Source organism: Mirounga angustirostris, unplaced genomic scaffold (genome assembly GCF_029215605.1).
Source record: "Mirounga angustirostris isolate CCGP_5_RB_7025 unplaced genomic scaffold, mMirAng1.0.hap1 SCAF_16, whole genome shotgun sequence".
In the NCBI taxonomy this organism is placed as follows: domain Eukaryota; kingdom Metazoa; phylum Chordata; class Mammalia; order Carnivora; family Phocidae; genus Mirounga; species Mirounga angustirostris.
In genome coordinates, this window is record NW_026991724.1 from 16,532,597 (window position 1) to 16,549,138 (window position 16,542).

Here is a 16,542-nt window from a genome sequence, read left to right on the forward strand (position 1 = left end):
TGACTGAGGGCTGGGGAGATTTGGTTTTTATCAAAATCACCTCTGTGCTACATGATTTGCTACCACACTGAGTCACTTTGTATGCTGCCCGGGAAAACTACTAGGCACAAAGTAAATGCTCAAAAATAGATCTGTATCTTCGTACCTTTTCCAAATGATTTTATAATTTCAGCCACATACTCACGTTGCTCAAAACTGACATTCATGGATATGGATTCATTCACAAAGTTTGAGGAAAAAAGACAGTTACCCACTGCAAAATGAAAACTTTCAATGTTTTATTTTTGACTGCAGCTGTTTACAGAAATATAGTTGCGAGTATACAAATGTTCCAATAGAAGCAAAATATCTTTTTAATATTTAACAAGTTATCACAGATAGCTAAAAACATAGATGCAAATGAAATTCCCCCACAGAACAAACTGAAAATATCTGGTGTCAGTGCTCTGAAATCCCAACTATGAAAGCCATATACACAAAAATGTAATCCTTATATCATTGCAGGACAATGGAAAAAGGCAGTTCAGTGGTTGACCAGTGTGCTCAAGCAAAATAAAATAAAATTAAAAAATTTAAATGGCAGAATGGTAACTAAAGCATTTGTTAATGAAATATTTGCAGTATGTTAATTAAAAGACTAGGTAAAAGAAGTGAATAAAACTCAGTAAAAGTTGACCCAAAAAAGTAGCCACTACTTGGAGCTTATCAATTAGAAGGGAACAAGGTGAGCAGATACATTCATTAGCTCAAAAGAAATTAGCTCAGTGTCACTGGAATCAATTTGTAGTTACTAAAGTCATAAACACTTCAGTGCAGGACAGTTCTTTATTGGACGCATTAGTCTGATTCCAAAGCCACTCTCAAACATCTGAGATGGTGTGTGTGTATGTGTGTGTGTTGTCCTGAGGTTCATCAGCTAAAATAAGAAGCAACCCCTAAAACTATTTCAAACCAAATTCCTTCTGGGGAAAAAAGAGAGCAAGGATGATATGGTTAAACACGGGTCTTTGAAAAGAGATATTACAAGTTGGAGTCAAATAGAATTGTGGTAGAATGCTTTGGATAGAGGAATATATTATGCAATAAAGTGGGGAAAAGGGGAAAGGGAACAAGAAAGGAGGAATGTACCTAGAGCATCTCCCCACGGTTTGCCTATGTATTGCCAGCACCAAGGTTTGTAGAGTAAGCCACTTACATTTCCACTGCTAGTGTTAAGCAAAGACAGCAGTGGTGATTTTTATAAAGTGAGTATACAATTATTTTTATTTTGAATGTGCATTTTTCTTCCATGAGTTAATTAATTGGGTGATTTGTAAACAGTGGAAGGAAGATTACAGCAATTATGAAGGTACTGAATTACACATGGAGATTAAAGTGAATGGATAAATCTACTTATCTTGTTAGTTTATATTCACCATGAGGCATACAATTGAGAAGGGAGAAGTGCCCAGATTATATAATGCACTGCTTGTCCAATATCTATTTTAGTAAATAATGCTTGTCTGAAGCATAAGTTCCAAGAATAGCTAACTGCATCAGTTCTCATACAAACCAAGCTACTTTTAAATAAGTTTCACCTATTTAAAAAAGAAATTAAATAAGGTGCTTTGTGGACCTGGCCAGCCATCTTGTTAAACATCTCAGATACAAATATGAATACAAGGAATGATGTTCTGAGGGTTGGTCTAGCCAGACCAAAATTGTGGTCTGCTGGTAAAGTAAGAGGCAATGAAAAGAAAACTTGTAATATCACTGCCCATAATGTACCCATTTCATGGATAAACAGGAGACTTTAGCACCCGTCAATTGTTTTAGCTACTTAAATATCATTAACAATTAAAAGAAATATAGAAGATTGCACCTATATATTTAAATCAGTCATTTAATGTAAACTTTTTAGTACATGGAAGTAAAATGCCAAACTAAGTTAACTGAATTATCAGTAAACTGTTTATGTATATAAAACATACTATATTTCTATAGGCAGTACTGAGAATAAATTATCATTGCCAATAAATGATTATGGATAACCAGGTTAAGCTGAATTTACATAAAGAACAAGATACATAACTGTTTGTATGACTGCGGGGGGGAACATTTCTAGATCTTACTGTATAACACTTACCCCAGTGGTTTTCAAATGAGCATACATCAGAATCACCTGAACGGCTTGTTAAAACACAGATTGCTAGGCTCCGTGCCAGAGTTTCTGATTCAGTATGTCTATGATAGGGCCCCAAATCTGCATTTCTAACTAGTTCCCAAGTGATACTGACATTGGCTGGTGGGCTTTGAAAACCACTGGTTTATACTATTTATGTAGAAAACTATATACTACAAGGTTCTTAAAAACATGACACAAAATATACTGGAAGAGAGCTGGTTTTAATTAAGTCTCAAACATATAGATTAGCAAGCTGAACATTTAATATTTCTAAAATGATTTGCTGAAGTGGAATAATTTCCTCATATAGTCAATTACATTTCAAAGTCTTCAGTCCTACTATACAGTCATTTTAGAAAATATTCACGTAACACTTACACCCAGCTGGCTATCCAAAGTAAAAAGGGACATAAATAGTTAAATGTATTCATTAAGAAGGAATCATCACCACAGAGCATTCTTGACTTCTTTGGAATGATTAAAGTGCATAATATCATGAGGGTATTAAGAATACTGCATAAAGCTTTGCAGTCTTCAGAGACTCTAAGTCAAAGAAATACTCACACGGGGAAAGCAGCTCTATCCCCAAGCTACTGCTATCCTGCTCTCTCGATAGACACCACCACTGCAGTAAGGAGCTACAAAAGAGGCAAAATTAACAAAAACCAGAGGGACACTCAATCCAACTGTATCCTGTTGAAAGGAATCATTATCTTCGTTCTAGCGGGATTCCAAAATAACTTCTTTATTTCCTTTGACACTATTTTTCGTAAAGATTACGAAGGTTCTGACAGGTAAAAGGTGCACTACAATGAATTACATGGCCTTGTCTAGTTAGAAAAGTTGACATTACCAGCTTTTACCTGAACCATGTGGTTTTCATCCATCTAATAAGATCAGAGAAGATGCTTTAAATATTTCCTTCCTGAAATTTAACTACAAACATTTGTGCACATGAAGTCTCACAGATAACAAAATTTTCATTAGCATTCATATAAGACCTATCATTAGTTGGTCAAGATGAAGACAAATTTAGATAATTTATATAAAACTGAAAGAGTATAATTCTATAATCTATTACTTACCATCCCTCAAAGGAACAATTCTAGCAATGTATCTTCTCTGTTACTCTTAGGCCAAAGGAAGAAATTTATGAAGTTGTTTTCTACTGTGATCGAAAAATGGAGAAAAGAATGGCTAAATGAAAAAACTAAAGTTGGGGCCTAGTGAAATCATCTGTGTATTTGTTTTTGGCAATAGTGAAAAATGAAATTACAAGAAAGGGGCACTATCATGGTAAAAAGGCACTTTTCCATAAGTATTTGATCTTGATATAAAATATTAATTTAAAAAAATTTCCTGAAAGTGGAGTAAAAATAGAATTTTATTAATGAATGAGGCTAGAATGGCATGAAAACAAATGGGGATTAAAGAAGTAAGTAGAGCACTGGGACAATTCACAAGTGACACTAAGTTACTCTGATATTTACTGCATTATGAACATTATGTCCATGATTTAGGTCTAGTGACACAAATAAGCAGAGGAGAAAACCTCTTTTTAATATGTTATGAGATTCTACTAACCTAACTTACTAAGGCATGTACTCTGAGTTATTTTTCTAATAAAGCTGCTGAACTATACAGTCTCTGTCTTCACTGAGTCCCTCCTTATAACATGGCTGCACTGGGTAGGGATGAAGCCTGTGGTCATGAAGCAGCATAAAGCTAACAGGCCTCATATAATTTTCAATTAATTAGAAAAAAAATTAACTAGGGAACAGGTATTACAACAGAAATTTTCATGAGAACAATGAAAAATTCTCAAATTACTCCTTGTGAGTATAAGTCATGTTTATTTTGAGACTTTGATTATTATCGCATTTAATTCTGATCTTTAATCACTGATCTATCTAAACAGATTTCACTTTTCCAAAACAAGTGTCTAAAACAGTTTAAATGGTCAAAAGGAATTATCTTAGTTCTAGAGGGACTCAGATATAATTTCTTTCTCATTTCCTTTGACATTATTTTTCCTAGGCAGATTAACTGAAGTTGTGATGGACAAGAAATGCACTATAATGAAATTTCCAACTATAGCATATACAATATTACCAAAAAAGAAAAGAAAGGAAGGAAGGGAGATCCTTCGTTAATTCTGCTTTTATATTAAACTAAGCCCTTTGAAAACCTGTTCTAGGGAGACTGGCAAAACAGACTTGTACTGACTAAGTAACAGCACAATACAAAGGTAACCTGATAAAGCTCAGAAGCCAATATGACTTCTAGTTATCTTCTCCCATGTTGGTGTGGATCTATAATGGAATGACAATAATGAGTAACACACACACACACACACACACAGATAAGCTCCAAGCATTAAGGTGAGTTGCTAAAAGCAAGAGCAATTGAATGTAACAATATAAAGGAATAAAAAAGGTTCATAGTTTATTTAGGTCCTTCTGCCATAAATAAATTTAATTGTTGCTTCCAAGGCCTTCGCTGGCTCATGGAGTCTCTCCCATATGTAGTTATAAGTTGTAACAGTAATCTGGAAATTGTATTATTAGCACAAGTATCAACCACTGACTACTGAGCTAACTCTTCATAAGAAGACAAATGCTTTTTGCAACCAAATATTCAGAATGCTGTACTTAACATTGACCTTTAGATGTAAGGAACATTAAACAATGTTAAAAAAAAATCATCGTTATTGAATAAGAATATGGTAGCATAGCACAGCCCTTGTATAAATAACCACAAAATTTATGAAAACAAAAATTGGGTTTTCTGCCTCCATCCAATCAAGCCACTATACAGTTCAGGTGTATGTTCTGTTCTAAACTTAGATACTATAAAACAGAAAATTGGTCCCTGGTGACTTGGCATTGGCAATCAGCATTTTATAATGATAAGCCTCTTGCTAAATGACAGAACAGAAGTCAGCACACAAGCCAGTCTTCTTGCCACCACTTCGTCCACAGAGCAGTATTAACAAACATTCTAATTGGAACTTGGTGAACAAATAGACTTCCTGAGTCTCCTGTGTAATCTCTTAGGAAAAAAGTCAGAAAACTCAGAAATAAACTTACAGTATTTTATTTCTACTTCTTATTTTTATACCTGCTGGGTAAGCCACCTCTTTATACCTCTGCAGTTAGAGTTCTACATTTTAAAACTGAAGCACTGGATTGTGTGGCTGGTCCTTCTTATAACCTGAACAATATATTGGGTAATTTTTCCTGATGGGGTGGGGAGAGATGATATATTGAGGAAAATGCTTTTGGTTCAGAGAATTTATAAAGTAGCTCTGGATATTACAAGATGGGGAAAATGTTATTAAAATTACAAACATGGGATATTTTTTTAGTGTCATAAATAAAAGGCATAGAATACAGAAAGCCAATTAATAATAACAATAACAACAATAAAATATTAAATATATAGTGAGCAAGGACTGAATGGCTCGTTCTTGTGAAACACCATTTGATACAACTGCCTAGATGGGTCTCCTTACTCTAACATTTTGCTGAGTGCAAGATCCAGCAAACACACAGTAAGCTGCCTTTAGCCCACTAAAAACATCAAGGAACTGCCCGATGGAATGGCCACAGATGAACAGGTCATTTGTTTCAAAAGATACTTAAATACTCAATAAAGACATAACAAACCCCCCCTCACTGTTATCAGACGCCACGTTGTGGTAGAACATCAGACAAACTCACAAATTTACCACAAAAATGTGTGGCAAAAAAAGAATAGTTTATATATATGTATATATATAAATTTCTATATTTATGCCAATGTACTCACTCAGTACAAATAGCAAAATAGTATACCATTTCCTAAATACAAAATATAGCTTTCCAAAAAAATGAAACACACATTAGATATAAACCATCCAAAACTTGAACGATTGAAAACTGTATTCAAAAGTAAATGACCCAGAGTAGGTCTCTTTCTGAAAAGTTCCCTTCATATCGGCAAGAAGCCTGTACTACTGAAAACGTAATTCAATGCCTCTCAATCAGAGAGAGAAAGAAAGAAAGGGTTGGGGGTGGAGGAACGAATATATAAGAACAAAGAGAAAAAACAAATTAGAAGAAGAGCACGTTCAAAGAACCAAGGAAGACCACAAAAAGGGGGAAAAAATCTGGCTATATAAACAAAACCAACACCACAATTCTACAAAGTTCAACTAAATGTATAGGATAGAAAAAAATTAAAAACAAACAAACAGAAAAGTAGCCTTCAACAATCATTTAACAGGCTATTTTCTTGTACACTTAAAAAAAAAAACAAATGAAAGGGACATGAATACCAAAACATCTTATCTACATATAGAAGCCACACACAATTTGGCCTTGAACTGTATTAACAGCTTTCTACATGCCAAAAGGAAAATAAGACATAAGCATGTGTCCAGAAACAGGTTGTAGTGAGAAGCAGGCATCCCATGGGTGGCAAGAACACCCAGAACTGTATAACTAATTCTGCAACTGCAAATTCTGGAGTGTGTAATTTTGCTCTCTATAGATGTAACACAAGTTAATTCATTTTAAGTCAATGATATGACCCTGTAAAGCCTAAGGCTTGTGGGAACCATCAGATAAGTGACCACTTCAAACTGTAAAGCACTGAGGTGACAAGTGAATTACACTCACTGCAGTTCAGGAAGAAGTGATGTTTCAAGAAATTTTAGTTTGCCTTTTTTTTTTTTTTAATTAAAATGTACACTGTTTCCTATTAGAGGGAAAATTTGAAGACTTCAGAACAGCACCGTTCATGGAAACAAATGAATGCATTGTTTCTTGTGTCTCAGGAATCCGCTCCCCTCCATCCTGAAAGGGTAGCCCCCTGCCCTGCCTGTGCTGCAGGACTTGCTGGGTTACCCCAGACCGAAGTGGCCTTTTCCTTTAACTTGCTACAGGGTCACAAAGCTAGTAGTATATTACTAATTGTCTAAAATAAAGTGAAGGAGAGGGGGAGAAGAATATAAATGAATATAAAAAGGAAACATCGGTCCATGACTGGGGTAAGAAGAAAGCAGACTCAAATTGCTGTGTCAGTTTTAAACTGCCATAGGAGGATATCAGAACATAATTTACCACATATTATCCCCTTCATTTTTTGATAGAGCAAGATAATTATTCTTCTATGCACAGTTATGGCTAAACCCCTTAAGAGAAACACAGAGAATTAACAACTCTCCGAAAAATAAAATCAATAGCATTTCAATTCTTCCTAGTTTGTGTGTTGTCTGCCTTTGTGATAAATAAAGAGGTCTCTTACATGTGCAGAGCTCTTAATACAGCTTACTTGTCAGAATGTTACCCCTTCAGTTTCTCCATAAAAACTGAAAAAAAGATTCCTTCACTTTGGCCAACAGCTGTGCTTTTTATATTGAAAAATCACAGCCTTAAGTTTTAGTTGCTATTTGAACTTTCCTTTTTCAAAAGCCATTACTTGACTAAAACAATGCAGGAAAGAAAATATGAATAAAGAACAAAAGTAAACATGACATTATGAATTACTTTCTAATAGCAATAATAACTGAGCAGTCCAGCTTTTGGATTTAAACTGTACTTTTAAAGAAATAGCGCCTAGGAAAATAGCAACAATTAATTCTGTCAGCTGGAAACTCAAAAGGATTCTCAGTCATCACTGTTATTAGGAATATAAAATATGAAGATGTTAACAATGGTGGCTAATCACTGCAACAGGCAGCACAGATGTGCTCTTTTGCAGTAAGAGTAAAATCTATCCATTTACTCAATCACAGTTTTTCATACTTTGTTTTGTTTTTAAAGTAACAGTTCAAAAATCCTTATGGAATCACATGATCTCAGGACATCTTGGAATCAGAATTTTCTTCATGGAATTTCTAAAAAAGAAGGAGAAGTTGAATATAACTCACTAGGGAGTGAAAGCATTCAGAAATTTCCCGTTACCCTGAATGACCCCAAAGTATATTACAGTATTATAAATGATACTTCACCATATTTATACTTCCACAGACTTTTCTGACTCAGTATTTATTTCTTGAGGAAGGGAGAGATGAGATATAATTATATCCAATATATAGTACATTCATTGGATGTTCTGTCGTTCCACGGCAAAGAAACTTAGAGCCAGAAGGATTGCCTAGTACTAACAATACAACTACAAGTTACCATTCAGAGTAATTTATGCAGATCGAAAAAGTATCATCTTGTGAGAAAGCCATATTTCAAAAGAGTAGGGTCTAAAAGATGTTATTACTTAAACACAAATCTGGTTAAGAATAATACAATTTATCGATGCTTTTCAATAAAAAAAGAAGCCAAAATGCAATACTTACTCATCCAGTTAAAAGGTGCCAGTCAAGTTGTTCCCTTGGTTTTGCAACGAAACAAGCAAATCAATCTTTTCAATGTTCTGGTTGGCATTTATAGAGGATGCTAGTGAAGAATTCTCTGGCATTTGCTGAGAAAGAAGTGTTGTCACAGGTGGCTGGCCCTCATTCTGGGGTTGGCCTGGCTGACTTATGGCCATCAACTGATCTGGCAATGTAGCTGGTCCAGAAGTTAAAAGCTGACTACAGTCTGCAGAGACATTTAAAATAGAGAAGCTACCTGATTAGTTACTTTCTGTTAAGATTCATAAGAAGATATTTATTAGTTGCTGGGGGAAATTCATTATTGTGCTTATTCAAAAGAGAACTAGAAGGGAGGCACCTGACAGCCCCCAAAAAGGTTTTCACCAAACGGTACTGAAATTCATCCCAGGTCTCTTCTAAGTGGTATACAGATACAAATTTGCTTCGTTAATTGTAAGTCCTACACATTTTCCTTGGAATATAAATATTAAAGATGAGTTTCTACTTCCTTGGAAACTACTTGCTTTAATTGGCAGAGATATTTTCTGTCATTCTTACTTCATTTTCCTTTCAAGTTTATAGATTAAAATGGCAAACACATTCATTTATATTCATGACCGCATTTAGTCCTCCCAATATCCTTTTCGATTAAGTACATATTACCACCATTTAAAGAGGTGGAAACTGAAGCTTTTGCAGGTCACGTAACTTGTCCACGATCTCACGGTATATAAATGGTATAGCTGGGACTTGAACTCAGTTCCAAGTATAATCTGTGATCTTAAGACCCCTGTGTTTTGGGGCGCCTGGGTGGCTCAGCTGGTTAAGCAACTGCCTTGGGCTCAGGTCATGATCCCAGGGTCCTGGGATCGAGCCCCACATCGGGCTCCCTGCTCTTCGGGGAGCCTGCTTCTCCCTCTGCCCGCAGCTCCCCCTGCTTGTGTTCCCTCTCTCGCTGTGTCTCTGTCAAGTAAATAAATAAAATCTTAAAAAAAAAAAAAAAAAGACCCCTGTGTTTTGCTTCCTTTTAATGAAAATAGTAATAATGTGACCACTTCAACCAATAGCAGTTAAGAAATAAGAAATTAGAAAGAGTTTCTTACTATTCTGAATGCCAAACAAGAACATTCCGGAAGTCTGTTGAGATGAGCCAGGAGAATTCTGTAGTTGGTTCATTGTGCCTCCGGTGGTGTTGTGAAATAAAGTTGCCTGTGCCTGAGGTGAAGATGCGGCTCCCTGGATTCCGGGCATGTTGTTCTGAGGGGAATAAAGAGGAGACTGCTGCATGTCTTGTTGGTTCATACTGGTCTGCAAAGCGGACATGGATGCTGGAGAGAGGAACAGTGTTACTTGCTGCTCTTGAGAACTGGGTGACCCTTGGACCAACTGGATCTGAGGAGAGCTATGGAACAAGGAGGTCTGTGGCGACTCAGACTGGGCAGGGCCTGGATTCTGGAGCGAGGAAACCGTAGGCTGGTTCTGAAATTGCATGGGCTGCTGCTCTTGATTCATCGGGGCCATGTTATTTTGTTGGTGAAAGATGGCCTGGTTCTGCTGCTCCTGGTTAGCCAGTGGATTCTGACCCGGGCTGAACATCATGTTTGGCGGTGGCTGCTTCTGGGAGGCCATCGTGGCCATGGTATTCTGGCTACTGAACAAAATGCTCTGCTGCTGCTGCTGCTGCTGCTGCTGCTGCTCCTGGGACGGGGAGCTACTCTGCAGGGTGACTATTGAGCGCGGAGCCTGGAAGATCGTTCCTTGTTGGTTCTGAGGCATTGGATTAGGAGGCAGGGAGCCCAGCGACACTTGAGGCTGGAACATACCTTGCTGGGGGGGCTGCGCCTGTTCCTGGGAGAGCATAGGGGTCTGGATGTGTGATATTGGAGCCTGCTGCTGGAAAGCAGCCTGCTGCTCGGTGGTAGATGTTGACTGCAGCGGAGAAATTGAGTTCTGAGCAGCAAAAAATGAAATCTGTTCTTCTTGGGCTACTGTGTTGCTCTGAAGATTATTCATTGGACTCTGGGACAGAAACAGGTTGGCCGACTGCTGGTCTTGAGGAACAGAAGAGCCCTGGAGCACAGCCATGGTACTCTGGGAGTGAAACATTGGAGGCTGCATTTGTTCAGAGGACGTCGTAGAAGTCTGACTGTGGACAATGGGACTTGGGCTGTGGAAAATAGAACCTTGAGCATCCTGGGAAAGGTTCTGAGCATCAGCGATAGGATTCGGAGGGTGAAAAAGTGGAGCCTGTGAATGAGAAGACTGCTGCAGAAAGTTCCCAGACTGCAGTGACATCATCTCATTACCTTGCTGGAACAAGCCGTTACCTTGTTGCTGAGTACCATTACTCTGCACACTCATCATACTTTTCGTAGATGAAAAAAGGTTAACTTGAGCTTGACTGTCCCCACTGTGTTGCATTTGGACCATGGTCTGAAAGACACTGTTCTGAATCTGCTTTGCTTGTGCTCCACTTTCTTCTCCATCTGCTGAACTCGATGTCTGAAACATGGTCGTGCCAGGGGTTGCAACCTGTTGTGTGGTGGTTGTAGTAGTTTCGTTTCCAGAAACCGCAGGTGGAGAAGAAAACAATTCACACTGCATTTGCATGTCCTCATTGGTAGATAACGCACTCATCATGTGCGAAGTCTGCTGGTAAACTGGAGATTGCTGAAGGTTCCCGTTTGCTGACGCGGGTGAAGGGAATAACTCGGACTGGATCTGGGCAGCCGCCTGGCAGATACTCTGCTGCATCTCCATCACCATCGCAGCTGATGATTCCATCACTTGCTGCTGTTGCTGTTGCTGCTGTTGACCGGATAATGTGTTCTCAGGCGGTGGGTGAACGCTTTCGGCTCTTCCGGCTATTAAATTATCTGGTCTAGTATGGACTGCTGGCTCTGTTGAGGAAAACATTCCAGGGCTTACGCTATTTTGAATTTGACTGACTTGTTGAAAAATGTCTGCACTAAGCTGTTCTTGAACATTCTCATTACCATCTGGAGCAGAAAATAAAACTGAAGATAACTGCTGTTGTGCCTCTAAAACCTGCTGGACCAAGTCAACATTTCCACTGCTGCCGCTAGCAGTGCTGCCTGTAAAACTCCCGGCTTGCAAATGCTGAATCGTGTTCTGTAGCTGACTCACGCTGTTCGGTGATGGGAAAATATTGGACGAAATCTGCTGCTGTAAAGTCTGCGCTTGTTCTTGTAGTGGTGACTGCTGCTGTTGCTGGGATGATTCAGTCAGGTGTGACAAGTTAACCACTGTCCCATCTGACTGTAGTACGTCTCGAGACTGAGTTTCTCGGGTCTGAAACTGGGGAGCCTGCTGCAGCAGTGCCTCACTGCTGGGCAGCTGACTAGAAGCAGAAACTGCTGGAAAGGTACCAGGCTGTGAAATGTCCTGTGTCTGGATGGTTGTCAGGGTCTCTGGGTTGTATGTCTTGGGCTGAATCTGCTGCTGCTTTTCATTTTCAGAAGGTAAGTGGGAAGAGGATGATGATGAAAAAGACCCATTTCCTGCCATGTTAGAGATATTTTCTAACGTTTGTTGAGTTGATCCAACGGTCTTTGCAGTCTAAAAAATAAAAATCCCCAAATGATATGTCCATGTAAACATTAAATTAACTCATATCGTACTTCAAAAATTATTATTCTAAAAACATACATATATGCAGGACCGATTTTCCACTCTACATTATTTTTTCGGGAAACGGGTAACACTAGGATTCTCAGTGATACCATGATATCGGTCATTAGGATATCTTTTTAATAAATGTCGTAAGCAAAGAGAGCCAAACAAAAAACTTTAATAATCAGTTATTGATGTGCTTAGGACAGGAAGAACACATTAATTCTATAGTTCATGAAGTAATAGTAAACTTAAAAATACCTCCATCTTGTGGATCACTGGTAACATTTTGGAGGGAAAAGAATAAGTAAAAAAGGGAAACGGAGTTATAGAAAAAGACTGGAGGAAAAAAGGAAATAAAAATGTCTCCAATTCTGAAAATACTAAACCTGTACTTTCATTAATATCCCACATCCCACAGGTCTAGCTAACATTAATTCTTCCCTTATCAAGGTATATTGGAAGTCACTTTGCAGGCTATTTTATTAGCATGTTAAATCACTCTGAAAAGCGAAACTCATTAACTGCATCTACAGAGAAACACATGTGAAAGAAACAGGAAAAGTAAAAAGCACAAACACGGGGAAAAGAAATCAAACTAGCAATTTTTATAACTGAGATGAAGATATGGGGCACTAATCAATGTAACTCACCTTAAAAATAGGGGAAGATCTTTTTTCTGCTGTTACTTCCATTGGAGTAACATCTTCACTCTTTATCATACTGCTTGATATGAGTGGAGTGATCAGAGCATTAGGAAGAATATTTACCTTATCTAAGTTACAACCAGTAGTTTTCATTGCTGTATATACACATACACACACACACAAAAAGAAAGAAAAGTTTAAAATCACTAACATCATCAACTATTTCATTCTACAATATGCTGACTCTTAGTCATGATTTAAATGTCTATTTTTTCATGCTATGCTGGCAGCATGAGATATAAAACTGGAGTTATCAAAATGTGTCCTCCCTTTTTTTGAAGTAGCAGTGGCTTGAGGACCTCTGATAGGAGCCTGAGACTGGGTTAAATAACAACAAGGTTACGCAGTTCAATTATCAAACTATATCCCTCAGGGCCCTTTTTTTTTTTTTTTTTAAAGATTTTATTTATTTATTTGAGACAGAGAGAATGAGAGACAGAGAGCATGAGAGGGAGGAGGGTCAGAGGGAGAAGCAGACCCCCTGCTGAGCAGGGAGCCCGATGCGGGACTCGATCCCGGGACTCCAGGATCATGACCTGAGCCGAAGGCAGTCGCTTAACCAACTGAGCCACCCAGACGCCCCCCTCAGGGCCCTTTCAAGGTACCATGAATTACACTAATCAACACAACCACAATATATTATAGGATACAGCTTAGAAATATCCAGGTTAAAGCTACTCAATTACAACTCTCCCCTTAGCATATGGTTGCCTGGCTGCATAAAGTCAAAACATTTTAAGGGCTATAGGATTGTTTGAACGTTTCTCTCCTCAACAAAACTCAAGTGTCTCATTAGAATATGCCACCAAGGAGCCAGATAGACTTTGCTTTTCTAACTTAATGTCTTAGAAAACTTGTATATGCTAAGTTGACACATGAGCACATTTCTCTTTCATTTTTTTTAAAAGATTTTATTAATTTATTTGAGAGAGAGAAAGCACACGCGAAAGAGAGAGAGAAAGAGAGAGAGAGAGCATGAGCAAGGGGAGGGGGAGGGAGGGGCAGTGGGACAGGGAGAAGCAGACTCCTCACTGAGCAGGGAGCCTGATGCGGGGCTGGATCCCAGGACCCTGGGATCACGACCTGAGTCAAAGGCAGACGATTAACCTCCTGAGCCACCCAGGTGCCCCAGCACATTTCTCTTTTATTTTTATTTATTATTATTATTATTATTTAAAGATTTTATTTATTTGTTTGAGGGAGAGAGAATGAGAGAGAGAGAGAGAGAGAGAGAGAGAGCACATGACAGGGGGGAGGGTCAGAGGGAGAAGCAGACTCCCCACCGAGCAGGGAGCCCGATGTGGGACTCGATCCCGGGACTCCAGGATCATGACCTGAGCCGAAGGCAGTCACTTAACCAACTGAGCCACCCAGGCGCCCCTACTAACTGCTTTTCAACACCATACTGGAAGTCCTAACTAATGCAATAAGATGAGAAAAGGAAATAAAAAGGAACAGATTGGGAAGAGAGAAATAAAACTGTGTTTGTTCACAGAGGACATGATTATTTATGCAGAAAATCAGAAAGAATCAATAAAAAACCCTCCGGGAACTACATGATTAATAGCAAAGCTGCAGGGGCCCTTGGGTGGCTCAGTCGTTAAGGGTCTGCCTTCGGCTCAGGTCATGATCCCGGGGTCCTGGGATCGAGCCCCGCATCGGGCTCCCTGCTCGGCGGGAGGCCTGCTTCTCCCTCCCCCACTCCCCCTGCTTGTGTTCCCTCTCTCGCTGTCTCTCTCTCTGTCAAATAAACAAAATCTTTATTTAAAAAAATGGCATATGGTCCATTAACAGGATAGCTACCTTTGTAATAATTTGATTTAAAAATATTTGAAATTTACTGGTCTTACTTCAACTTGTCTCACAGCTAACTGGCGAAAAACAACTACTGTGGGAATTGATTATCTTGAGGGAGGGGAAAGTGCTCATTTAACTTTTGATATTCTATACTTTATTAGTTTGAAAAATGGATCATTTCCTCTTGAGTTCTCAGACCTATTTTCACCCAGATTTAATGCAACTCACAATCCAATTTTGACTGAGACAAAACTTCAGATCATGCAACAAGGCAGGCATTTAAAAGTATTTTAGACCCATCTCACATGACAATTTGGAAGACCATTGCTAGTGTCCTATTTTGATCCTGTGACACAGGACAGACGGACCTGCTGCTTCTGGTTTATGTGAAGCCTGTATTTGGGCCCTCTGTGGTTTTACTCTTAGTACATCAGGCCCACTGCTACTTGGCAGGTGTGAGGCATGGGGTGGGTTGACCATATCAAGTTCTGTTGTTGCTATTATACATGTGGTGCGGGATGAGTTAGCCCCCAAATTTTGCTAGTGGATCAGCTGCTGTCACTAGGTGTAAGTCATCCCACCAAGACTCTGCTAGTCTTTGCCTTTCCTAGTCTTTGCGAGCAGGCTATTCATGCTTATTTATTGACTTATTCTTTCTCTCTGCGCCTGTTGCCAGTTCTGAGTCACAGACTTCTCTGGTGCCCAATTTAGGTAGATAAAAGAAAACCCAGGAAACTCACTTGGTGTCAATCTTCAAGTTCTAAGGTCCCTAGCCAGTCCACTTTATTCTCTCTGTATTTCAAAGTGCTTTTATGATTATTCAACTATTTCCAAGGTAATTTGGTAGATTTAGACGGGAGGGACAGGGAAAAGTAAGTCTATACTATTATGTCCCAGAACCCACAACTATATCTTTAATGGACCTGTAAACAATATTAAATGGCTTGAGAGAGGTCATCCTATCTTCCCTTCCTACATTCTCATTATATATTTATGATCCTTTACAAAGTTTCAGGCAATGTTTCAGGTTCCAGTGATGATTAAGATGGATAAAGTCCTACTGCCCAGAAATTACATTTTAGTGAAGGAGGGGAAAAAAAAATATCAAACATGTGAAGTCTGTGTATTATGTAAGGGCTAGGGGAGAACTTTTAAGCCAATTCAGAAAATCCACAAGGTAAATAAGATAGACATATTTAACCATCCAAATATCAATTTGAATTTGTGAAAAATGGTATTGACCATTTATGCCAAACAACTTTTAAACAGTGTTCACTTCCACTCATGCCAAATAATCTTTGAAACTTAGAACAATCTTTACTACAAGTTTGTTAACAGCAAGCAGCATTTAGGTCAAGTACAAACATGCTTGTTTAAAATATCGATTAAGGGCCCCTGGGTGGCTCAGTTGGTTAAGTCACTGCCTTCGGCTCAGGTCATGATCCCGGAGTCCCGGGATCAAGTCCCACATCGGGCTCCCTGCTCAGCGAGGAGCCTGCTTCTCCCTCTGACCCTCCCCCCTCTCATGTACTCTCTCGCTCTCATTCTCGCTCTCTCAAATAAATAAATAAATAAATAAATAAATAAATAAATAAAATATCGATTAAGATTTATAGGGGAAGAAATGATAGAGTAAAAAAACCAGAGGTGTGAGAGAAATCTAAGTTGCAAGCTCTGTCAGTTAAGAGCCGTGTCACCTTGAGCAAATCACTTAACTTCTCTAAGCTTTGGTTTATTCACCTGTAAAATGAGATTGAGATATGGTTCCTTCACGCTCCTAAACCTTTCCACATAGCTAAAACCAGTTAGAGAAAAGTATATGCTCTCAACTATTACATACTCATCCACTCCTTACAAAGCCGAAACTAAGAGAATGCACATCAATA

The 16,542-nt window shown here is 38.6% G+C and overlaps 1 protein-coding gene across 9 annotated transcripts in view; it reads right to left on the bottom strand.

The window, feature by feature from the left end:
- Window positions 1–261: 261 nt before the first annotated feature.
- The window catches only part of NFAT5 (nuclear factor of activated T cells 5), a 123,251-nt gene continuing 106,970 nt past the window's right edge, over window positions 262–16,542 (bottom strand). For all 9 annotated transcript variants that reach the window (XM_064581531.1, XM_064581528.1, XM_064581527.1 and 6 more), the window contains 4 exons: window positions 12,806–12,954; window positions 9,623–12,098; window positions 8,502–8,745; window positions 262–8,045 (listed from right to left, as the gene is read on the bottom strand). In XM_064581531.1, the coding sequence (XP_064437601.1) occupies window positions 8,510–8,745; window positions 9,623–12,098; window positions 12,806–12,954 (2,861 nt within the window). In that variant the 3' untranslated portion in view covers window positions 262–8,045; window positions 8,502–8,509. The remainder of the gene's footprint in view (window positions 8,046–8,501; window positions 8,746–9,622; window positions 12,099–12,805; window positions 12,955–16,542) is intronic.